The 25266-nt window shown below is 50.8% G+C and overlaps 1 protein-coding gene across 3 annotated transcripts in view; it reads left to right on the top strand.

Moving 5' to 3' along the window:
- Positions 1 to 15870: 15870 nt before the first annotated feature.
- Positions 15871 to 25266, top strand: part of ADCY3 (adenylate cyclase 3) — an 86114-nt gene continuing 76718 nt past the window's right edge. For 2 of the 3 annotated variants that reach the window (XM_040224488.1, XM_040224489.1), the window contains exons 1-2: positions 15872 to 16120; positions 16598 to 17434. In XM_040224488.1, the coding sequence (XP_040080422.1) occupies positions 16760 to 17434 (675 nt within the window). In that variant the 5' untranslated portion in view covers positions 15872 to 16120; positions 16598 to 16759. Of the gene's footprint in view, positions 16121 to 16597; positions 17435 to 25266 lie in introns of all 3 variants that reach the window. The other variant, XM_040224487.1, reaches the window with a different exon arrangement.

A 25266-nucleotide genomic window follows, 5' to 3' on the forward strand; every position in this document is an offset into this window, starting at 1 on the left:
CGCCCTGCTCACCTGGGCAGTCAGTAACATGGACCACTTTCCCTCAGCCCAGCAATGAGGCACAACAGCCCCTCTTTCAGTCATCGCCACTCTATGCCAAGCTTCCCTGGTAAATTGCAATGCTCCCAGACTACACCTTGGAAACTATCTTGAACTTCTTTATCAGGCCGGGGAGTTTATGGTGTGCTGGTAAACTGACTCTAGGAGGCAGGTGAGAGCCCCAGTTTGTGGGTTTTGCCCCAGTTTTCATGGCATAAATACTGTTTGTGGTTGATTCCAAGTTGGGAAGAGATGCACCAGTAAACTTTCATGAACTGTGATGACAGCAAACTCCAGCTTAGCTCTGGGTTTACCCGCAGAAAGTGGAGTAGACAGGGTTTTGTGCATCCTCCAGTATCTAAGCTCTCCTCACACCCCTCAAGAACCTCTCCTTTTAAATGATACAAATGGTCTTACAAAACGGAAAGAGGGTCAGACTTAGAAAACAAACTTATTGTTGCTGGGGGATGGTATATAGTTGGGGAGTTTGGGAAGGTCATGTACACACTTCTATATTCAAAAGGGATAACCAACAAGGACCTATTGTATAGCACATGGAACTCTGCTCGATGTTATGTGCCAGCCTGGATGGGAAAGGGGTTTGTGGGAGAATGGATACACGTATATGTTTGGCTGAGTCCCTTCACTTTTCCCCTGAAACTACCACACGTTGTTAATCAGCTATACCCCAATACAAAATAAAAGGTTTAAAACTGGGGGACAAAAAGAAGATCCTCTATCTCATCCCTGCAACCAGATGGTTAACCCTTTGGGGCAGGGTTTAAGATACAGCCTCATCTCTTACAGCACTGTCACGGTGACTTGCGGGAGGCACTCATTAATTCTGTTGACTGATTACAGTCTTTAACAATATTGCTGTTAAAGACTTTGAAAACCTCACTCCATTTTCCCTAATAGAGCCCTAAAGGTGACTCGCATCATGTGATTTTTCCCTACAGACCGGATAAAATTAATCCAGTGCCCCAAAGATATTTATTTCTGCACTAGAGTCTATACCCACCACATTGTCAGGGAATTTTAATACAGCAAGGCTTGGGGTTCTGTAAAATGCATTTTAGTGGGTTTGGTTGAAATTAAACTAGTGTATATCATGATGTAAATTACTAGGTAGGAAGATTGGCTTAACTCACTAGCAGCCTCTGGTCAACATCATCAGTGGGTATTAAGTCTTAGATAGTCTTTTAAATCCAAAGTGTATGATTCATTGCAGCAAGGATGGATTGAACACCTGCTATTTGCAGAGCATGGTGGGTGCTTCAGGAACCGAGAAACTGTATAGAACAATGATTCCCAAAGTGGGAGCTGGGACCAGCAGCCTGAGCATCACCCAGGAGTTTGTTAGAAATGCCAGTAATTCTTGAGCCCCATCCCATACCTATGTACCGGATTCTTAGGGGCCCAGCAGTCTGTATCTAGATAAGCCCACAAGAGGATTCTGGTGTGTAATGTTTGAGAGCCACTGATAAGGAAAGACTGCTCTGAAAGAGCATAGAGTATATTGTCCCCTGACATCCATTCACTAAATCTCTCCTGCTTAAATTGACCAAAGTGGTAGGAAAGAACGCATGGATGTAGAGAGAAGGAGGTCCTGCGTTCAGAATCTGGGTCTGTCATTCAAAGCTCAGTGACCCTGGGCACACATCTTCTCCAAGCTTCTGTTGCCTTATCAGTGAGTCTCTTAAAGTTCCCTCTGCTCCCCAAGTTCCTCCCATCTGTTTCGTTTTTGCAAGTCTGCAGGCTTCTCTTGTTTCACTCATTTCCCTTTCTTCTACCAGCCCTGGGCTGTGCCTCTACTGCTAGGGCAGCACCTTGAGGATGACAGAGAGGGACTCTATCTAAATAACTCTAGGTTTTCAGAGATGTACAGCTCACACCGGCTTGGCGGTGCTGGGCAGCCTCCACCCCACCCCCCACCATCTTCATGTGTCCATTTCACCTTAAAACTCTTGCCGTCTCCATCGCTGCTTTTCTGGGATGACTGTGCGGTGTTGCTGCTTTAGCAGCCTCTGGCTGAATCCGACCTTACAGAAGGCCCAACCTAGTTACCTCTGCCTTCAAAAAGAGAAAAAATTGGGGAAGTAACACTCTTTTCCGCAGGGGTGTTTCCTGCTCAAACACCTACTTTTCAAGCCTTTTGTTGCCTATAGGATAAAATCCAAGTTCCTGTCACTTGTTGAGCCTTTACTATAGATCACAGACTTTTCCGCAACTTAAAAGTATTTTATCTGACTCTATTTACTCCTCGGGATAAATATTCTATCCCCATAGTATGGATAAGGAAATACACTCTTTAAAAGGTTGAGTCATTGCCTGGTACTACGGCATTGTTGCTGTATGATCCCCCAAAGAGATGTCCACCCAGAACCTCAGAGTGTGACCTTATTTGGAACAGTCTTTGTGGATACAGTGAGGGTAAGGACCTTGAGCACATCCTGGATGAGGGTGGACCCTAAACCTAATGACAAGCCCTGAGAAGAGAAGGAGGAATCAATGAGACACCAGAGAGAAGGAGGCCCTGTGAAGACAGAGCAGAGATTGGAGCTATAAGGACCCGAGCCAGGGAATACCAACCGTTGCTGCAGCTTTTTCAGAAGCTCGGAGAAGGGCAGGGAATGGATTCTCCCGAGGGAGCAGCCTTGTCCACACCCTCCTTTTGCAACTGAGGCCTTTAGAACTGTGAGAAAACAGATTTCTGCTGGGACTTCCCTAGCAATCCAGTTGTTAAGACTTTGCCTTCCAAGCAGGAAGTGCAAGTTCAGTCCCTGATTGGGGAGCTAAGATCCCATGTGCCTCAAGGCCAAAAAACCCAAAGGTAACACAGAAACAGTATTGTAACAAATGCAATAAAATGGTCCACTTAAAAAAAAAATCTTACAATATATAGATTTCTGCTGTTTTAAACCACCCAGCTTGTAGAAATGTGTTATGGCAGCCCCAGGAAACCAAAACAACCACTGAGCTATTTTAAGAGTGCAATGTGGGTTCAGACTGGGGCCTGACTATAGCACCCTGTTCCACACTGCCTTAGCCAGGCATAACCCAGCCTCCCCCTCCCTCTGTCCCCTTATCCCCCCCCACAATCCCCACCCTCCACCCCACCCCCCGTCCAGGGTCAGTGGACTTCTCGGTGTCCTCAGGGTCCTTCCGCTGTCCACGGCTTGTGGCTTTGTTCTTGCTGCCCCCTCGTCATGGCACGCTGTTTTGGACTCAGTGTTCGTGGTACCCTCCAAGTGCATTAAAGTCCTAACCCCCAATGTCATAGCGTTTGGAGTTGGGGGTATTTGGAGGTAATTGGGTTTAGATGAAGTCATGAAGGTAGAGGCCCATGATGGAATTAATGTCCTTACAAGGAGAGGAAGAGACACAGAGCTTGCTCTGAGGTCCAGGCAAGAAGGTGGCTGTCTGCAAGCTAAAAAGAGAGCCCTCCTCACGACCTGGATCTGCCAGCCCCTCGATCTTGGCCTCCAGCCTCCAGAACTGTGGGAAAGAAATGTCTGTCATTCAAGCCCCCCAGACTGTGGTATTTTGTTACAGCAGCCTGAGTGGACTGAGGCACATGTCCTCTCTTCCTCCTCACAAATTCTTGCTGAACTTTTATGTCCAACTCAGATGCCTCCTCCTCTGAAATGTCTCTAGACTCACTTCTGCTGCCCAGGCACATTTCATAGATTTTCTCCTCAGCTGGACAGGGGTCTCTCCAGTGTATTACTTCTTGGCAGACTAAGACCTTACCTTTTCTTTGTGTTCTTGGTTGCCTAATAAAAGCATAGTCAATGTCTGATAAGTGAATGAATGACCTTTGTTGCTGGACTGTGAAACACTGAAGATCTTTCAACCACATGTTTTCCGACTGATTATGAAAAGAGTCACAGAACACAACTGAATGATTAAAAGGAGCCTAATGGAGAGTAAGGAAATAAGAAAAACATGGGTGCCCTTAGCATTCAAATATGTTGCTCGTTAACCCGTCAAAGCTTGGCATAATTTCCTCAGTGAAACTTAAGTATTTTCCAGGTTTATAGAAGTTCCTTGGAAAAGTGACAGGAGAGTTGGCTTTGTCGGGGATCAGGCCTAGTCCATGAGGGCCAGCAGAGTCAGTAGTGTTGAAGGCCTGTCCAATAGCCATTTCTCCTTCTTCCTTGTTGGTAGAGTCCTAGTGTCTGTCCCCTCACTGTGAGGCTCAGGGTGAATCATGAGTGATTGAAGCCATTGAAGCCATTGAAGAACTGGTGGCACCAGTTCTTCTAGTGACTGATTTGGAAGTGGGTGCATGACTCTGCTCTAGCCAAAAAGACATAATGGACATTCTAGGGAGCTCCCAGGAAAGAATTTCGTCCTCCTGAAAAGGGCAGCAGGGGAGGAAACTGTTTCTCTTCTTCTGTGGAATAATGTATTTGTGTATGATGCTAGACTGTGGTGCCAGCTGCCAGGATGGAGAGAGGTAGCCTGTGATGGCAGAACTGATTCCCCAGCGGTGCCAGGGCAGAATCTGGAAAGCAGCATGCCCCTTACAGATGAGTTTGAGCCACCAAATAACTAACCTTAGACCTGTTCTAACCAAAGACTTGTTATAGAGATATTTTCTCTACCGTTAAGCCATTGTGAGTTGAGTTTGGGGTTACTTAGGGCAGAAATAATCCCAACAATTCTAATATAACCCAACTACCCAAAAACACCCCTGGCCCCACTCCAGGAGAGATGGCTGAGAACTCCACCATTTGCAATTGATTAAAGAAAAGTTCTGTGTGTTAAATTATAAGTTTTTACCCTTGAGAGGGATTAATCACTGAGCTTATAACACCTTAGAATTTATTCACTTATTCCTAAGCATTCCTTCCTCCATCAAGCATTTATTAAATGCCTTTTCTATGCCAATCACTCTGTTAGACTCTGGGATAAAAAACACACAGACACACAATGAACAATGAGTATAGTTTATAGCTAACAGTCAAATCCTTTATATTATTCTCTAAAGTTATTTAAATGTATTTTTTGTTTATTTAAAGGCATTTTTGAACTTGGGCTTGACTTAAAAAGAATTCCCACTTACAGCTACATTAATCCAAAATCATGAAGAAGATGAAAAGAATGTAGATGACTTGTGGGGAAGCTTTTATTAAGAGAAGCAAAGAAATATAGACCCCTAAGAACCCGCCCTGAACCTACAGCCTGTTATACAGAGTGAAGTCAGAAACAGAAACAACACATTTCGTATATTAACGCTTATGTATGGAATCTAGAAAAATGGTACTGATGAACCTATTTGCAGAACAGGAACAGAGATGCAGGCATACAGAACAGACTTTGGACACTGTGGGGGAAGAAGAAGGTGGGACAAACTGAGAGACGAGCATTGACAAATATACACTACCATGTGTAAAATAGATAGCCAGTGGGAAGCCGCTGTACAGGTGCGGGGAGCTCAACCTGGTGCTTGCTCTGTGATGACTTAGAGGGGTGGGATGGGGGTGAGGAATTTCGGGGGGAGGCTCAAAAGGGAGGGGGTTTATGTATACTTACGGCTGATTCACGTTGTTGTGTGGCAGAAACCAACACGATATTGTAAGGCAATTATCTCCCAATTAAAAATAGGTTTCTTTAAAAAAAAAAAACAACCTTGTCCTGCCTTAAGAAAGGGATAAAGAGAGCAGCGCAGGGAAGGTAAATGGGCACTCACTGCCAGAGCCGGTCTCTGACGGCACGAGAAAAAAAGAGCAAGAGGCCTCCAAGCCAGTAGAAGAAAGACTGACTCAACCCTAACAGCTGCTAAAAATAGCAGAGCAGAGTTATAAGCTTTCCTGTCCAAACAGATCTAAAGCTGGCAGGTAGTCCCAGGCTAATAGTGAACAGAAGGGTCAGAGCCATCTCAACCAGAGACCCTCACAAGGGGTTCTGATCCTCGCTCAGCTATGAGCAGAGCCATCGCTGGCTTCCCACTTGGCAGGGCTGGGTGCATGGAAAGCCAGAGGCACCAAGGAGGGAAGGATGGGTGAGAGACAGAGTTGCTCCAACCCACCCTGAACCCACTTCACTGAAGTGAGTTTTAATAAAGTGAAAAAAGAATTTTTAAATATTTATATATATATTTTTTTTAATGGACCAAGTGTTTGCTCTGGTTTTGGAAAAGCTTAGCAGATATCCCTGAATATAACACTTTCAGAAAGATGCTGGCTCTGCCCAGTGTCCCCCATGTGGCAAAGGAAGATTGGAAGAGGGGTGGCAAATCTTGTTAGCTAACTTATTTCCACCACCCCTTGAGTATATTGCATCTTTTCTTAAGAATGTGAGAGGGAAAGTAATGCCAGTGTGAGTTATTTAATAGTTATAAAAATCACTATCACTATCAGAAGCACATGGATATGATTAACCTGATCATGTCTAATTTGAGTGTAAGTCAGCACACCAGCAGGGCCTGAGAACTTTGTGGAATGGATCCTAGAGAGCTTTACTTAAATCTGGACCACTGTTTTCTGGTAATTATCATTTTGTGCCTTCTTGTCCATTATTCCCTGATGGTCTCATCCTTTTTTGAACCACTTTTTATCCCAAATCAGCTATAGCTGGTTAGGACATGTCATTCCTCCTGCTTTGCTTTCCCCATGGTCCAATGCTAACTTGACCCCTAGCCAAGCAAGGGGGCAGGCTATGGAGGGTTATTCCCCCACTGATGTCCGGTGAGGCTGGGCAGGTCAGATTGCACAGCACAGCCTGAGGTCAGACATATGGGTGTAGACTTGGGCCATGCCCTTTACCAGCTATGGAACCTTGGGCAAGTTATGAACCTCGTCTCAGTTTTCTCATCTGTAAAATGGACATATAGCCATCTTTCTGCCATAGAACCATGAAGATTACATGAGATAAGTTGGTTGGGACCCAACCAAGGAATATCCTGGATGCTAAAGATTTTAGAATCTGAATCTGAAGGCAGTAGGAAAACCACAGACACTTTTTGATGAAGTAAAATTGTCTGAACTGTGTGTGCTTATGGGAGATATGCCAAAGACAGCAAAAAGGGGGTTTGGAGAAGAATCTTGGAATGAATCCCATGAACCTCAGGCATCCAGTCTTCTGTTGGGCCCATAATGTCCTCTTGATCCCAACCAGCCATCATGGAACAATGCCAATTAGGTGACATGGAAGGGAGAGGGACCCACAGGAGGGCCTCTTCCTTCCCAGCTTTACCTTGCACCAGAAGATTTCAATGGCTTCTTTTCTCTTACAAGAAAGTACTTTTTAAAATGAGACTTTTAAAATGCTTTACAACCTCCAGATTTTACCTGCTAGTGCTTTCAGTGCAGCATCGAGAGTAGAAACCCTGCCTGGAGAGCATGTCAGGAGCCCCCCCTGATCAGTGGAATGATGTCTCCTCAAACTGTCCTCATCCTGGTCGCCAGAAGCTGTGATGATGCTGCCTTATGTGGCAAAGGGGATTTTGCAAATATGATTAAGAGCCTTGATGAGATGATACAGGTGGGTCCAAGCTAATCACATGGGTTCTTCAAATTGGAAAACGTTTTTCTGGCTCTGGGGTGTGACTATGGAAGAACGGTGAGAAATGCACTATTGCTGGCCTTGAAGACTGGGGAAGGGTCCCTGAAGGAAGGACTGTGGGCAGCCTCTAGAAGCTGGAAAAAGTAAGGATTTAAGTTCTCCCCTACAATCTCCAAAAAAAATGCACTTCTACCAATGCCGTGGTTTTTGCCAGTGAGTCCCATTTTGGACTTCTGACATGCAGAATTGTGAGCTAACACACCTATACCGTTTAGACACTGAGTTTGTGGCAGTTTATTATGGCAGCTGCAGAAAAGGATTACACTTACCAGGGACCTGCTCGGCCCTCAGCACAGGGCAATCAGCAGTTTAAAAACCAAAACAGGATCATTGTATCAACAGAACTCACATGCTATGGGAGAGAAAAGTGTTAGTCGCTCGGTCATGTCCAACTCTTTGCAACTCCATGGACTGTGACTTCTATCCATGGGATTATCCAGGCAAGAATACTGGAGTGGGTAGCCATTCCCTTCTTCAGGGGATCTTTCTGACTCAGAGATCCAAACCCAGGTCTCCTACGTTGCAGGCAGAGTCTTTACTGCCTGAGTCACCAGGAAGTATAGGTATGGAAATGTACAATTGGATGCTTAGTTTCCTGTGGCAGCCAGAAGAAGTTATCACAGCTTGGATGGCATAAAACAGAAATGTACACTTTCCCAGGTCTGGGGTCCACAGTTGCAGAATCAAGGTGGTCAGTAGTGCCACACGCCCTGGAGGCTGGAGGGGAGAATCCCTCCCCGCCTCCTCCAGCCTCTGGGGGCTCCAGGTGTTCCCTGGCTTGTGGCCACATCCCTCCAGCCTTCTGCCTCCATCGTCACAGCACCTTCTCATCTGTGCCTGTCTTCTATGTATGTCTTCTAAAGACATCAGATTTAGGGTCATCCAGGCAATCACCACTGCAAAGACTCGTTTTCCAAATAAGATCACATTCACGGGTTCCAGGGATCTGGCCATGTACCTATCTCCTGGAAAGGTGGTGACAAGGAACCATGCAGCCCACTACAGATCTCCAAAAATGACTACTGTTCCTGGAGGACAACTTCAAGGGAAAATGACATTGAGCACTTTACAAATATTATCACATTTGATCGCCTAGCACGTTGCTAGGTAGGGGACAGGTAGGAAGATGGGGATAAGATCAGATCTGGATTTGGAATGATCGATTGCCCTAGTTGGGGTAGTAGAGAACGGGTGAGGGGAGGAGAGAGGAAGAATAGGGTCAAGAAATGCTTCCCGAGTCCTGAGATGGGACGCCAGGCCAGGGAGTGGCTGCTGGAATGGTTTAGGTTTGAATATCTGCAATGAGGGCATGGAGCCAGCCCTTCTTGAAGCCCCTAGCCTGACCCCCTAAGAACTGGGGTCTTTTGAGTATTGGGACCAGAGGGAGGGAGAGGCACTGTGGAGCGGAGGCCTCCATCTCCTGTTGGCCTGGGCCTTGTCACCTCTCAGTGTTCAAAATCTTTTTCTGCTCCTTCAAATCCCCAGCAGGCTAGGAGAGGCTTGTTAGGGCATATTCCTATGGTGCCTCTTCCCAGAGGGGCCCTGGCTCAAGTGCTTATGGAAACGTGACATTTCCGTAGAGGCCTTGGGATTACTCAGCATCCACATGTTGCTTTGCACTCCTTGGGCCTGCGTCTTACTTGCCCCAAATTTAACCTGTCTGGGCTTCAACTTCCTCATCCAGGCTGAAGCAGAAGGAGTGTCTTCCAACTCTGACATCTAGGGAGCCATGATTCTACCGGATGCCCCTGGCCGTAAGCTGGGCACTGAGTCTGAGATCACAGTGTCCTGCCCGGAGCACGCTTCTGAGATTCCCGCTGGAGCTGTGCTTGTGCACCACCTGCAGCACCTGGAGTGCAGCCCTCCTTTGCCCCTTCCTTGCTGTGGGCTCCGGAGCAAGTCCCCTCTCTTCTCTGAGCCCATTTCCTCACCTGTAAAATGGGGACCTGGGTAGTACCCAAGTCATAAAGCTGAAGGAAAGAACACCACAGCGCCTGGAGGCAGGATCCCACAGGAAACAGGGTCACCGCCCACAACCAGCGCATGCAAGGGGATGAATGCTTGGTATTAAGTTGACGTTATTTCAGAAGCAGGTTACGGAGTAGCTGCTATTTCAAACGCTGGGCTGGAGGAGAGCTGGCCCAGCTCATGAGGAGATGCTCACACCCAGGATGGAACAGACCCAGAGACACCCCCATCCAGGGAAGAGAAGGTGGTTCTCACTGTGCTCTCTGCCCACCCAGAGGCCCCAGGAAGGGAGCAGAGCACTGGGGCTGTCAGATGGGGGAGGAGGGGATGAAGCCGGAGCCTACCTGCTAGGGCAGCGTGGCTGTGCCCGTGAGACATGTGCATGCTCACCCATCACACTCATTACACAAGTGCACTCACACTCATCTCACCTAACTCTCACTGTCACAAACTCTAACACAAAACATGTACTCATAGACTCCGAAACACTCATAATCATGCTTATACATGCTCACAGTGGTCCAACAAGTGACCCAGGGGAGAGGCAGAGCTGGGGAGACCTTAACATGGACACAGAAGCAACAAGAAACAGAGAAGGACAGAGAGACACAAAGAAGTGACATTCGGGCTGAGTGTCAGAGAGGAACACCACAGTGGGATCAAGAGAGGGACCCAGAGGTAACCACAGGCAGGGCCCGAGGGAGATGGGAGCCCAGCCCGGTTCTGAGTAGGTCCCGCAGGAACAGCAGCACCAAAGTGGTGGGGTGACTTGGCCAGGAGGTGGCCAGTAACTCCCATTTGACTTGTTCTGTAGAGACTGGCCAGCCATTCTGCTGGGCTTTCCTGGGAGCTCAGATGGTAAAGAATCCACCTGCAATGCAGGAGATCCAGGTTCAATCCCTGGGTTGAGAAGATCCCCTGGAGAAGGGAATGGCAGCTCACTCCAGTATCCTTGCCTGGAGGATTTCATGGACAGTGAAGCCTGGTGTGTTACAGTCCGTGGGGTCGGACATGACTGAGTGACTAACACACACACTGATGCCCTTGAGCCCCATTTCCTAGGGGGCAGTCTCTGTTATCCACCACAAGGATACTGAGAACTGGGGAGCTGGAATCATCTGTCTGAGTCCCCTGCAGCATCCAGGCCAGTGCCCACGGTTGACTCCAGAGGGCTCCCCTCTTCCAGATGAAGGCTCCGAACCTCTGAGCCCGAGGAGTCGGTGAGGGGTCTGGGCCCCATAGGAGACATCCTCCCGGCCCACCCATCTACTCTGCAATTGCTGCGAGTATACCCTGTAGAGTCCTTGCCTCTTTGCACGAGTGTCCCATTTCCTGCCCCACTGCCCACCACTCAGCCTCCCTGAGGCTCACACCGGCATGCCTGCAAGTACTTGAGAGTAAACCCACTGACCAGGATGGAAGCAGACAGATGAATACTATCCCCCCACCCCACTGCAGTCACCTAGCCAAACATGCCCAGGTGCCTTCTGCATGGCTCCTCAGAGGGTCCCAGAGGGACTGAGCCCCACAGCCAGCGGCAGGAACCACTCCCGTGCACACCCTGTATTTACCGGCTTCCCTCCCTGGGAGTCACTCTCCCAATTAAACCACCTGTACACAGGCCCGCGTCAGGCTCTGCTTTCAGCTGAGGCCCCAATCAGGGCCCTCCCCAGGGCCCAGCACCAGGGGAGCTGGGGATCTTCTCTCCTCCCACTTCTCTTTCCCCAGGACTCTAGGGTTCTGCTCTGATCTATTGTTTGCTGGATTCAGGAGCCACCACTTTTCCCCAGGGAGGCACACCACTCTTGTTTATCCAATAACCATTAATTCTCAGCAATCATATCTAGTCTCAAACCGTACAAACAGAAGTTGCCTTCAGCAAACAGTTATCCTATCTGAGTGGATCCTGGGATCTGCTGGAGGTTGGGATGCCCTCCAAGCTTCTAGCCAAGCCCGTAATTCTGTCTTCACTTTAGGACATGTGTCATAGGCAAGTCACCCACACAGCCATTCATGGTCTTGGGTTGTGTGGGTGTGTGCATGTCTGTTTGCAAGATAGATTTACTTTATCTTTTGATTGTAAAAGAATGCATGTCAGTTGTCCAGATAACGCAAGATGCATAGCTTAGAAACTGAAAACACTTCGCCCCCTTTTCAGTTGAGTGGGGTTATTCTTATTTTTTAAAATTTATTATAATTATTATTTTTGCCCCACAATGCAGCACGTAGGATCTTAGTTCTCTGACCAGGGATCAAACCCACACCCCCTGCATACCCGAAATGGAAGCTTAGAGTCTTAACCACTGGACCACCAGGATAGTCCCTGCGTGCGTGTGTGCTCACTCAGTCGTGTCCAACTCTTTGTGACCCCATGGACTGTAGCCTGCCAGGCTCCTCTGTCCATGGGGTTCTCCAGGCAAGAACATTGGAGTGGGTGGCCACGCCCTCCTCCAGGAGATCTTCCCATTCCATGGATGGAAACTGCATCTCCTCTGTCTCCTGCACTGGTGGGTTCATTACCACCAATGCCACCTGGGAAGCCCAGGATAGTCCCTAGTTATCTTTAATTTACCCCAGCACAGGACACATTCAGCATTAATGAATAAGGCCTGTTGGTCCTCTCAGGGACAGCCAGGAGCACTCATAAAGTACCATTTCTCCTTAAGGAAGTCATCCACTCATTCAGTGGCTGTTTTGAGCACCCACTAGGTGCCACATTCTGGAGAAGCAGCCATGAGGGAAACAGCTGAGACTCTCGTGGCCTCACTGTCTGTCTCTGACTAGCTGTGTTTTCTCTGACCGCCTCTCTTACTCGGTTGCCTCTGACTTCAATGAGGGGCTGCAGCTGCCCTCCTGGGTTTCCCACATTCATAGGGAAGGGCTGTGCATATGACCCAGGTTGCAGAACAGGGTTGGGAGTGTACTGTCCTGCTGCTGAGCCTTGGCAGAGGCTCCAGACAATCTGATGCTCCCCTCTAGTCCTGAAAGGCCCTGTTTCAGGTGGCCTGTGCTCAGCTGAGGGTCTATCTTGGTGGACATAGTACCCTGGCAGAGCTGGCAAGCATCTTGAGAGCACGGGCAAGGTGGCTCCTCTGGTCTTTGCTGATGGATGCCTGGGCCGGCTGGGCATCCGGGGTGCTCTCAGCACAGGTCTGTTGAACAGGTGGCATGGCTGAGAGAGGAGGATTGTGGAAGGCCAGGGAGCAGAGCAGTGAGGTCAGCAGTCAGGGTAGGAGGGGGCAAGAGATTTCTCTGTGGAACCCGCTCCCTTCACAGGGTTCGTGGGGAGGAGAGGCCAGGGCATGGGGTGGAAGCAGGCTCATCAGGAAACCCACAGGGCCCAGGGGCTGGGTGTGGCCTTGCCAAGTGGGAAGCTCCACAGAACCCCAAGAGTTGGCATGTGTGCCAGGAAAGCACGAGGGATTCACAGAAGGCACAATGTGCTTGTCCCTTGCGCCCAAGCAGGCTCAAACAGTATTTATCTTTTTTCTTTTTCCTTTTCCTTTTATTAACACATGTATCTTGATTGTGTTGGTGGTAGTAAAGAACCCGCCTGCCAATGCAGGAGACATAAGAGATGCGGGTTCAGTCCCTGGGTTGGGAAGATCCCCTGGAGGAGGGAGGGCAACCCATTCCAGCATTCTTGCCGAGAATCCCATGGACAGAAGAGCCTGGCTGGCTACAGTCCATAGGGTCGCACAGAGTCAAACACGATTAAAGCAAGAGCATGAGCACTTGGTTAAACATAAAAACCATGCCTCCTTCAACATTGTGTAATGATTCAAAATTCAGAAAACTAAGATCATGGCATCTGGTCCCATCACTTCATGGCAAATAGATGGGGAAACAGTGGAAACAGTGACAGACTATTTTGGGGGACTCCAAAAGCACTGCAGATTTTGACTGCAGGCATGAAATTAAAAGACGCTTACTTCTTGGAAGAAAAGTTCTAACCAACCTAGACAGCATATTAAAAAGCAGAGACATTACTTTGCCAACAAAGGTCTGTCTTCTAGTAGTCATGTATGGATGTGAGACTTGGACCATAAAGAAAGCTGAGTGCCAAAGAATTGATGCTTTGAACTGTGGTGTTGGAGAAGACTCTTGAGAGTCTCTTGGACAGCAAGAAGATCCAACCAGTCTATCCTAAAGGAAATCATTTCTGCATATTCATTGGAAGGACTGATGTTGAAGCTGATACTCTAATACTTTGGCCACCTGATGCGAAGAACTGATTCATTTGAAAAGACCCTGATGCTGGGAAAGATTGAAGGCAGGAGAAGAAGGGGATGACAGAGGATGAAATGGTTGGATGGCATCGCTGACTCAATGGACATGAATTTGAATAAGCTTTGGAGGTGGTGATGGACAGGCGTGCTGCAGTCCATGGAGTTGCAAAGAGTCAGACACAACTGAGCGACTGAACTGAACTGAACGATTCAAAATAAATGTTTGAATTCCAATGGGGGGAAATGCTGCTTTATTGAAACTGTTGTTTGCTGTTTAGTCACTTCAGTCTTGTCTACTCTTCTGCAACCCTGTGGACTGTAGCCTGCCAGGCTCCTCTGTCCTCGGGATTCTCTGGGCAATACTTGAGTGGGTTGCCATTTCCTTCTCCAGGGGATCTTCCTGACCCAGGGATTACTGAAATTACCCTCCTCCTAATTTGATGTCATATTTCTCACCTTTGGAAGCAAACCCTGACAGGTTTGAGCTGAGGTTAGTAGTTTTTTGTAGTTAGTATGAGAAACAGACAGAAACAGCTGTGATAGGGTCAAGTCTCTAATGAATCTGCCCCCTGAGGTTCTGCAAAGGGCCCTCACAGATGATCTCAAGAGATCCAGGAGTCACCTTCATCCAGGGCATGGAGGGCTGGGTTCCTCTCTTCTCTTACCCAGTTTTGCCTTCCCCAGGGAGCCCACCCTGAAAGGGCTGGCGTCCTCAGCAACTCACTTCCTCCTCCCTCCACATAGTTTCTTGTGTTTCAAAACAACTTATCTCCCTTCTCTCCCTTTATGTAAATTCCTAAAGCCTGTGGTTGATCTTGACAAGACGTTTTGTCAAATTCGAGGAAAGTAATTTATGCTATGGTGTAAGAGATTGGTGTCTTCCCTGGTGGCCCAGAGGTTAAAGCGTCTGCCTAATGCGGCAGACCTGGGTTCGATCCCTGGGTCAGGAAGATCCCCTGGAGAAGGAAATGGCAACCCACTCCAGTACTCTTGCCTGGAAAATCCCATGGACAGAGGAGCCTGGTGGGCTACAGTCCACCGGGTCGCAAAGAGTCGGACACGATTGAGCGACTTAACTTTCAACTTTCAAGAGACTGATAGACTTAACCATTCAAAGGAGCATCTTTGTACTTAACAGCGTTCCTACATCCAAAAAACGCCTCAAACAGGTAAAATGTGCACAAGAGACCGTTTTGAAGCAGGGTCTCTCCCAATTCCACGTGCCTCCTGGGCCACTCCTACCCTCTTCCTTCAAGAATCGGGCTCAGTTGCGGGCCCTTCTGCGGCAAGCTCAGACCGGCGTTTGGGCTGCCAGGGTGGGCGGGGACACAGGCCTGGCGCGCCGGGCAGGGGAGCCGTCCCCAAACCTCAGCCCCCGCCTCTCCGAGCCCGGAAGGAAGCCGCGGTAGAGGAGGGGGCGCCCGGGATGCCCCGAGCGTGCCTCACCTGCGAGAGGGCACGTCCCGGGCTTTTATCTTCCGACACCGGGCCTGCAGGGGGAAGGCCCTGACTAGCCCATCCTTCCTGCCGCCGCCCACCCCGAGCTTCCACGCAGCGATCGCCGCCCGGTGCCGGAACGTGGGGCCGCGGGGGCCCCTGCCACTCGCCCCAGCGCTCCTCCTCCTGCCCCCGCACCGGGTCGGGGTCCCGAGCGGAGCGCCTCCCCCCGGCCCCTCCCCTGCACCCCCACCCCCGCCCCAGCTCCAGACCCGCTCGCCGAGAGGGCGGCGACTGCGGGGAGGGAGGGGCGCCGCCCGCCTCCCGGGGCCTGGAGCGCGCGTGGCCCCGGAGCCGCCAGCGCTGCGCGGGGACTCACTGTGCCGCGCGCCCGGGCTCGGCTGGCTCCGCTCGGCGCGCGGGCGGGGCAGAGGATGCTGGCGGGCTTCCCCGGCCTCGGTCCGCGCTCCCGCCGCCAAGGGCCCCGGGTGCGCCCCTAGCCGCGCTGCCGCCGCCGCCGCCGCGACCACTGCGGGGCCAGAGGGAGGGCGCCGGCCCCGCGAGCCGCAGCCCAAGAGCCTGGCGCCCCCGGATTTTCTAGCCGCCGCCGCCGCCGCCGCCTCCTCTTTTCTCGAGCGGCCGGGCGCCTGTGGATGCTGAAGGACAGCCCTGCGCCTTTCCCGGCCTGACGGCGGGAGGGTCGCGCCCCGGCCGGGGGACCGGGAACCGCGGCGCTAGCGGGGCGGCGCGGCTCCTTGGAGAGCAGCCCCCGGGCGCGCCAAGCCCTCCTGTCCCCTCCCGCTGCACGCGTGACCCGGCCTCGCAGCCCGCGAGGGGACTGGCCCGGGCCACGCGGCTCTCGAGTTCCCGCACAGGTAAGCGCAGGGGCAGGGCCTGCCTTCCGGAGCAGACAGTGCCCTGGGATGGGGGGGCCCCAGGGGCCAAAGGGCTGGCTGGGAAGGGAAGTAAACAGAGAGATTTAGGAACCCCCAGGCTGGCGCTAGTTTCTTGGAGCATGTTTTATCCTCACATTCTAAGACTTGGGCCTGGAGGCGACTTAGATGAGGAGATCAGGGGGGTGAGAGAGACTGAGATGACACGGAGAGAGACCAGGGATGGTGGAGAGGTAGCCAGGCCCGTCCACAGCCAGAGACAGGAAGCAGAGTGTTTGGGTGGACAAGACTAAGTATGTGTGTGGTCGGGTGGTGGCCGTGAGCGTTGGGGTGGCGCGAGAAAGGCCTCGGTCTTGGAGCCTCTGGCAGCAAGGATTCTTCCCGGAGGGCTGGGGCAGGTCATAGAGAAAGCTCGGGTAGGAAGGAAGAGGGGCTTCAACTCAGTGATGTCCTTTTAAGTTCCAGATGGTCAGCTCTCCCTGAGCCCTGGAATCCCGCTCTGCGTTCCTGCCCGAAGTGGCCCCAGGTCTCCGAGAGTCCCGGTAGGTGGCCTGTGCCAGAGCGCTTCCTCTGCTCTGCGGCCGGCTTCTCCGGAGCCAGTAGAAGCAGATACCAGCCAGGATGCCGAGGACCCAGGGCTTCTCCGAGCCCGAGTACTCCGCTGAGTACTCGGCCGAGTACTCTGTCAGCCTGCCTTCGGACCCTGACCGTGGGGTGGGCCGGACCCATGAAATCTCTGTTCGGAACTCGGGGTCGTGCCTCTGCTTACCTCGCTTCATGCGGCTGACCTTCGTACCGGAGTCCTTGGAGAACCTGTACCAGACTTACTTCAAGAGGCAGCGCCATGAGACCCTGCTGGTGCTGGTGGTCTTCGCGGCCCTCTTCGACTGCTATGTGGTGGTCATGTGCGCCGTGGTCTTCTCTGGCGACAAGCTGGCCCCCCTCGCCGTGGCCGGGGTTGGGCTGGTGTTGGACATCATCCTTTTCGTGCTCTGCAAAAAGGGGCTGCTCCCCAACCGGGTCACTCGGAGAGTGGTGCCCTACCTGCTGTGGCTGCTGATATCAGCCCAGGTCTTCTCCCACCTGGGCCTGAACTTTTCCCATGCCCATGCGGCCAGCGACACGGTGGGCTGGCAGGCCTTCTTCGTCTTCTCCTTCTTCATCACGCTGCCGCTCAGCCTCAGCCCCATCGTCATCATCTCCGTGGTCTCCTGCGTCGTGCACACACTCGTCTTGGGGGTCACCGTGGCCCAGCAGCAGCAGGATGGGCTGAAGGGAGTGCGGTTGCTGAGGGAGGTGAGTCCCGCCTTTTGACCCGGCCAGTGACTTCCTTCCCCAGCGGCTCTCAGCTGAGGCGGTACCTATTTCGGACGGTGGGGTGGTCTGGGGCTCTCATCTACGTGTGTAGGAAGGACCACCTCTCTCTCAACCCCTGGCTTCGCAGGAGCGCTGGTCTGTGGTTGGCTTGAGGGATCAGAGGATTTCCGGACATTGGCCACTCTGTCAGCCCACGCTCAGCCTGAGTGGGTGGCCGGAAGGGCCTGGGCCTGATCTCAAGCGAGGCAGCCTTGTCTTTGTCACTGACCCCTGCCGGGAAGGACTCTTGTGGGGAAAGAGGGCTCCCCTGGCTTCTGGCCTCTTAACTTGGCATTGAGTGGCTTCAGCAAGAGGCTGACTGTGTGGACTCAGTGTGCCTCTGCCCAGCGGGGACGGTGTTTGCCTGCCTAAAGCGGCTGTTATCAAGATGAAAGGTTGTGGGTGACCTCAAAGAACGAGATGTGAAGGACTGTGTGGTTGTCACAGATCCCACTTCTGCCGCTGAGAGCTCAGGGTGCTTGAGCACTCAGATGATGGAGTGGTGGTCTCCCCCTGGGAGCCGTAGTGCAGGGATACAGACGGGGACAGGGTAGCCAGCCGTAGTGAGGGAGGGTCTACTGGTTCTGGAGGAAGCTTTCTGCTGGAACGGGTGGAAATTTGGCTTTAACTTAATAGACAGTCTGTGCTCCCCACTGGGTGCCAAGACCCTGGGTAGGTGCTGAGGGGCTGCGGAGATGTGATGCCTGGCCTTCTGAGCTGGGTCACCTATGGGGCGATGGGGGTTCTGTAGGGCTGAGAGTCTATGAATTCCACAGCTGTGTATCCTACTTGCTACCTTTTCCTCATTTTGTGTATGAGCCCAGAGATGGAGAGTGACCTCTCTCAGTTCACACAGCTAGGTATGGCACTGGGTAGCTGGAATGTCCATGTCCAGATTCCTATTTCTGGACTCTTCCTTCTGTGTCACACCACTGCCCCCATCTCAGCCAGAATCTCCTGGGATGGGGGCGCTGAGTCTCCAGGGGCCCAGTAGTGCCAGTGGTTGATGCAAGCACCCTGTGGGCCGCCCCATTGCCTCCCTCTTGGTTAGAGGGAAACACAGGTTTTTCCCTCTGTTTTAACTTTTCCCCCGGTTCTTGGACCAAGATTCTTCCTGTTTTCCCATTCTGGCTCATGCAGTCATCTCACAGAAGCTTTGTGCCTTGATTCTGCAGGGGCCCAGCCCTGGGCTGGTGTACGTGGATTCATGCAGGCACACTGGAAGGTCCCTTTTCCTCCCAAGGCCCTGTTCATAAAAGGGTGACAGCCTGCCATACCCCTAATGACTTCCAAGTTGGTGAACTTCAAGTTGTGCCCCTGCCAGCTGAGGGCCCTGCTGGAAGCTATCTGGGCAAGAATGGTGAGAGGCATTCCTTTTGGGAATCAATGAAAAGTACAGCTTGCGGGCAGATCGGTGGGCATAGCAGCCCTTGGGGCCTGGGATCAAACTCTGAACCCTTTCCTTTATCTAAACAGTCACTTCTAGCTCTTTTCTCTTTGCCAGGGTCCCTGGACCCCATGAATTTCCAGTATGCTTCACTGCCCATGAAGGAGGCAAATCAGACATTCTCTACATTGGAGCCCAGAGGGTGAACCCTTGATTGCTGACGTCTTTGGGGCGCTGCTGAGAAACAGAAACTCCAGAAGATTAGGAAATGGGGGAAAAAAAAAAAGAAAAATAAGTAAATCAAGAATAGCAGTTGTTAGCATCCCAGGAGAGCATGACCTTGACATAGAAGCAGTGCCTTGGATACAGCTTTGGGACTAGAAGGGGAGAGAGACAGGGCTCCCAGGGTCTGTTTGGGAGCCTGAGATAGAATGCAGGAGGCCCCAGCCTTCAGTGGGCTGTGTTCCAGAAGTTTCTGAGTCACTTGTTTGGGACTAATATGACTTTTTGAAAAGGTGCCTGCGTTCCCAGGCCCACCCACCAGAGTCTTAAGTCATAGGGGCCCTGCATTCAGTTTCTAGGAGCACAATGGAGCCCTGATCCCCCTGTGGCCCCCTGCCGCTGTGGGGAGAACACCTCCCCCCCACAGCCTTGGGATGAAGCTCACCTGCCTGCTGCTCCCCTGGGCCCCTGAAACCCCCCGGGATGGGGTGCTGGCAGAGAAGAGGGCAGGGCTGGAGGATAGGGATGTGAGGACCAGGCAGCCAGACCCCCTTCCCCCCGACAGTCCGAGTAACACTGGGCGCTTCCTTGCGTCGCTTTCTCCTGCCCACAGACTCCTTTTGCTTTGTCTTCTCCCATCACCTGTTGGCTCCAGCCAGGGACCCTCTCCTGGGTTGGTGGGGGGTGAACCCAGTTTCACAGTTAGAAGTAGACACTGGGTTTCTGGGGCTTTGTGAGTGCCAGCATCACCAAAGGAATGTTCCCAATGCCTGAGTGTGCTTCCTCTGGCCCTTCATCCCCACAAACCGTACTTGAGTCTGGGGTGGGAGGAGATAGAAGGGCATGGGGGCCTTGGGGTAGCCTGAAGTATCAGAGGCAAGCCACCCAGCCTACCTTGCCTGGCTCTTCTCATGGAGGCAGGCTGGTTGGGGTTCCGTCAAGAAGAGCAGGTGGAGTCAGGGGCTGTGGGATGGGGTGTCACTGGGGCTTCACTTATTAGTGGGTGAGTGGCTTTGACTGAGCAACAAGTATGGGCCTTGCAGCTTGCAGGTCTGGGACTGAAGGGAGTCAGATAATGATGTCAGAGGCTGTGGTGGAGGAGAGCATGATGTGGGGCTGGGGAGGGAGAAGCAAACTGGCTTTCCCCACATCCCTCCCCTTGCCTGGGTCCTGGCTCAGCTTGCCTTTTACTGCCCCATCGGTGAGCTGATGAAGCAGGGAGGGGGTCAAGGGCAGGGCCAGGCAGCTGCTGATGGGTGAGAACAAAGGGGAAGATGGGGCGGGAAGAAGATGCAGCCAAGATGGGGAACATTCCTGTGGCCAATGGCTGCTCTCAAGGCCCTCACATGTGGCCGCAGACATCTGTTAGCTTCTGAGGGGGTCCTTAAAAAATGAGTCTGACAAGTTAGGGGCGAGGAACCCCTGAGAAATATTTTACAGCTTTATTTCCTAGCAAAGAGGCTATTCAGGAGCAAAACTCTCTCATGGAATTAATAGCCTGTTAAGACCTTTATTCACAAATTAGAGCATGATGGAGCCGTGGATGTGTGATTCCTTTCACACCTACAAATTGCATAGCAGATCATCCACCTAGTGAATGCGCATTTGGCTCTGGGAGGCTGGAGGGAGCTCATGCTGCAGATGTCCTGTGTATAGGCTGGAACTCAGGTTCACACGCATCATCTCAACTGATCTTGGGTGTTACTGGCTCCATTTTACAGATGAGAAAAGTGAGGCTTGGGAGGATGAGAGAAGAGAGGAGGGCTGGTAACTAGAGAGGGATCACTGGTGAGGGGGGGATGATGGGTGAGGGGCAGGGGGCATCCCTGAAAGCCTCTTTTTCTCTGTGACCTCTTTCCTGTGTCCTTGGCTGTCCCCTGATGCCTTTGCTATAAGCAGCATCGAAGAACAGGGCCAAGAAGTGGGAGGCCCTAAAATATCACAGGGAGCACCTCTCTGTTTCCCCCTGGGAATTGGATGTAAAGAGGGGAGAAGCCTGTGACAGAATGTTCCTGGTGGAGGCGTGGCCAGGAGTTTGTGAGAAGTGAGTGCAGGGAGCAGGGACAGGAGCTGGATGGGGAGGTGGGGGGGCATCGCCTGGGGCTTGCAGCCTCAGAGGTAGGTGTGTGTGTGTGTGTGTGTGTGTGTGTGTGTGTGTGTCAGACAGACAGGTATCTGTGTGTGTGTGAGTGACAGACAGACAGACTAGGAGTGGGCAACAGCAGCCCAGCTCTTAGCCCCTTGGAGCAGCCGAGGGGTGTGTGTGTGTATGAATGACAGACAGACAGACAGACTGGGAGTAGGTAACAGCAATCCAGCTCTTGTCCTGTTGGCCCTGGGCTCTGCCCCCATCCCACAGTGGGACAGATGGCTCATCCTCCACAAGTGTGTAGACAGGCATCATGTAGGAACTGGAATAACAGACATAGGAGGGGACCAGGAGGCCGCTGAATCCAACCGCCTGGGGGAAAGAATGGTCAGTTATTGAACATGTAACAGCTTTGCAGAAAGTTTCCTCTCAGTCCCTTCCCCTGGCTGCATTTTTCTGGGGCCTTTTCCTATCCTTAAAGAAAGTGAAGATGCTCAGTCATGTCCGACTCTTTGCAACCCCATGGACTATAGCCTGCCAGGCTCCTCTGTCCATGGGATTTCCCAGGCAAGAATACTGGAGTGGGTTGCCATTTTCTCCTCCAACGGATCCAACCTGAGTCTCCTGCATTGGCAGGTGGGTTCTTTACCACTGAGCCACCTGGGAAGCCCCAATTGGGTCCTCCAAGCCTGAATAAACACTTGGCCACGCCCTCTCCGACCTGTGCCCTCATGAACACATGCACTTGTGGTGATCTACTTCCGTGGGTACCATCCTGACTGACACTCAGATTTTGAACTCAAAGATAACCCCCAGGTACAGACCCAGTGAACCTGGGGATGGACAGGGTACTCACGTTTACTGAGCTCTTGCAGTGTTTCAGCTGAGCATCTTCCAGCAAGAGGCAGATCGTATTTTTGCGTTACAGATGAGGACACTGAAATATGTGAGTGAAATGGCTCAGCCAGGGCTACATAGCAAGTGGAGGAGCAGGATATGACCCTGGCCAGTGGAATTCCAGAGTTCCTTCTCTTCTCTCATCATAAAAAAACCCCTTAGCTCTTCCCGAAGAATCTGTTGAGATACAGTTCCAACAGGATTGGGTCCTCAGTTTCTTCACCCACAAGTATCAGCAGGAGCAACGCAGGGGACGAGGAGGTGTTTCTAGGGGCAGACATATTGGTGCTTATGGAGAGGCTGAGCTGTCTGGGCGTTGCAGCTGATAGGCTGCATACACATTCCTGGCTGGAGGAGGCATTGCTCCATTACAGGACCTTATAGTAACCCATGTCTATAATCATGATCCCCACTTCAAGAAAACATTAGGTTACATTTAGGGTAAAATGGGGTCTAATACTACATTCTAAAAACATTTTTTATCAGAAATGGATAAGAACACGTTTAGATGAATAAGGATTACATTTTGGCTCTCTAGGAAGTTCACTAATGTGGGTTTTCTCAGTAAAGAAATGTCAGTAAAGAATCTGCCTGCAATGCAGGAGACCTGGGTTCAATTCCTGGGTCAGGAAGATCCCCTGGAGAAGGAAATGGCAACCCACTCCAGTATTCTTGCCTGGAGAATCCCATGGACAGAGGAGCCTGGCGGGCTATAGTCCATGAGGTCACAAGAGTCAGACATGACTTAGCGACCAACCCCCACCACCATCTCTTCATTTACTCTGTATTTCAGTTATCCACGGTTATATAACGTAACCTCAGACTTAGTGCCTTAAAACAGTAACAGTTTATTTAATCTCACGATTCTCTGTGCTCAGCTGGATGCTGCCCTGTTTCCCATACCTTGGCCAAGGCCACTCACTTGACTGCCTGGACTGTTTCTTTCAGCAGCAGCATTCAACTGACAGCTATGCTGGCAGAGCCTAAGAAGGTCTTACACACATGCCTGGAGCCTTGGAGCTTCTCTGAGTGACCCTTCCAAGTGGTTAGCTTGGGCTTCTTCACAGCATGGTGGTAGTCATCAGAGATTTTAAAGGCTAGACCTATACTATTGATCAAAGCAAGTCACAAGGGGTAACCCAGGTGCAGGATAAAGGGAAATTGATTCTACCCCTTGATGTGAGAGTGATATATACATACTAGGAAGGAAGCGATGGAGGGCCTCCATCTTCTAAGGATTTTTACTAAACCAGGGGGTGCATGAGGGATGTTGGGGGAAAGAGATGAAGAGAGCCATGAGTCTGGGTGGGGTACCTTAGGATGCTTCAGAAGTTAGAAATGTGGTCTGCTGTGTAGTCATTTCTCTGTATCCGTGGATGTGAAACTTACGCATACGGAGAGCAGACTGTCTTCGTTGTACTGTGCCACTTTATGTTAATATATGCCCTTGTTATTTGTGACAGTCCCTGGAACCAGTCTTATGCAGATACTGTGTATAACTTTTTGAAGGTATTGATTCTCTGTGAGATCCAACACGTCATTTCTAAGATACTCAAAGTTAAAAACTGCCTTGCACGTGAAAAGATGATAGCTCATGGTTCATCTGCCTGGGATTTGCCTTATATTCTGAAGAAGAATTTGTTTTTTTTTTCAAACACACATACTTGCTCTGTCCAGGGCACTGTCCAGGGTGGAGGAGGGCACACTGCCTCCGATCACGACCCCAGCACCAATCCCGGCCCTTTCTCTCCACATATCAGCTAGATGGGCAGCCCAGTCTGATGTTTGTATTCCTTTCTCAGGAGGTGGAAATTTGCTTGTGCGCATCCTTCAGAAACACATCCAGTTTGTCTTTCTTAGCAGATTGTCATTTGCCCCAAGGAGAGGAAGACCACTAGTACAGCCCCTTGCAGTGCCTCGGTCCTGACTCTCCCTCTATACATGTGTGTTGAATAAATACATTCCTGCTTTGCTTTTATCTTTATTTCCTTCCTCATCAACTCTGAGAGTTTGGTAAATATTTGGTAAGATCCAGGCTAGGGAAACATTCTGATGTTAATTTATGTGATTTGAAAATGACATTTTAAAAGCAAGACTTATATACTCTTCAAGAGTGCTAGTCTGTACTTCCTTACCACTTGTTAATAACATTTTTTGTCTTGTCTAGGGAAAAAGCAGCAATAGAAAAGGGTTTTAGGGGCCCAGAAAATGAGTCATTGATATCCTGTTGGCCTAGTTCTAATCTTGACCTTGGGCAAAAATGATTTGCATAAGATCATGTAGAAGAATGACTGAGCAGAGTTGGAGGTCTCACCATCCCATCCCACCTTCCTGCTAGTTCCTCTAAAGAGAAACTATATTTCCTGTGTCACTTACCAAGCATCATTCTAGGCAGGAGTATACAAAGAATGAGTGAAAGTCATCCCTTGGCATCAGGGAGCTCCCAGGTTGTGGTATAAGCCTGTTAGTGAAAGAGACCCTGCCTCAGGAAACAGAGGAAGGCTTCCTAAGAGCTCATTGTTGAGCTGGGTTTTGAGGGATAAGTAGGAGTTTACCAGAGGGAGCAGAGGGAACAGGACTTTCTGATCAGAGTCATAGGAGATTCTAACTGGCTTTGGATTGGTGCGAATTCTGTGTGACAGGAGCCGGAGTGGGTGGCAGGAGCTAGAGATACGAGGTATAGAGAAGCTAAGTAGTGGAAGGGCTAAGGAATTTGGGCTTTATTCCTCTAATGATGAGGCTTCATTGAAACAGGGGACAGATAAGATCTGATTTGTATTTAATAGAATCCTTCTGGTGGACTTGAATAAGGTTGAAACTGTTTAGGAGGCTATTGAAGTAGTCCAGGCATGATGCCATGAAGGCCACTCACCAAGATGGAATCAGAGGATGGAGAAGATGAGTTCAGGCTCAAGTGCCCGTGGGATATCCGGGTGGAACTATCAGATTATTCAGTGAATTGTTATTGAATACCTTCTGTATGCCAGGCCCTGGGCTTAAGATCTGGAACTTAGAAGAGAGGTCATGGGTTCTAGATTTGGGGATCATCAGCCTTTAAGTGGTACCCAAAACCATAGGGAGGATGAGGGGTTGCCTAAGGACAGTGTGTAGAATCAAAAAGGAAGAGGGCTTAGGACCTAACACTAGGGAGCAGCCTTGTTGGGGGACAGTCCCTCA

The sequence above is a fragment of the Oryx dammah genome, unplaced genomic scaffold (assembly GCF_014754425.2).
Source record: "Oryx dammah isolate SB20612 unplaced genomic scaffold, SCBI_Odam_1.1 HiC_scaffold_25, whole genome shotgun sequence".
NCBI lineage: Eukaryota > Metazoa > Chordata > Mammalia > Artiodactyla > Bovidae > Oryx > Oryx dammah.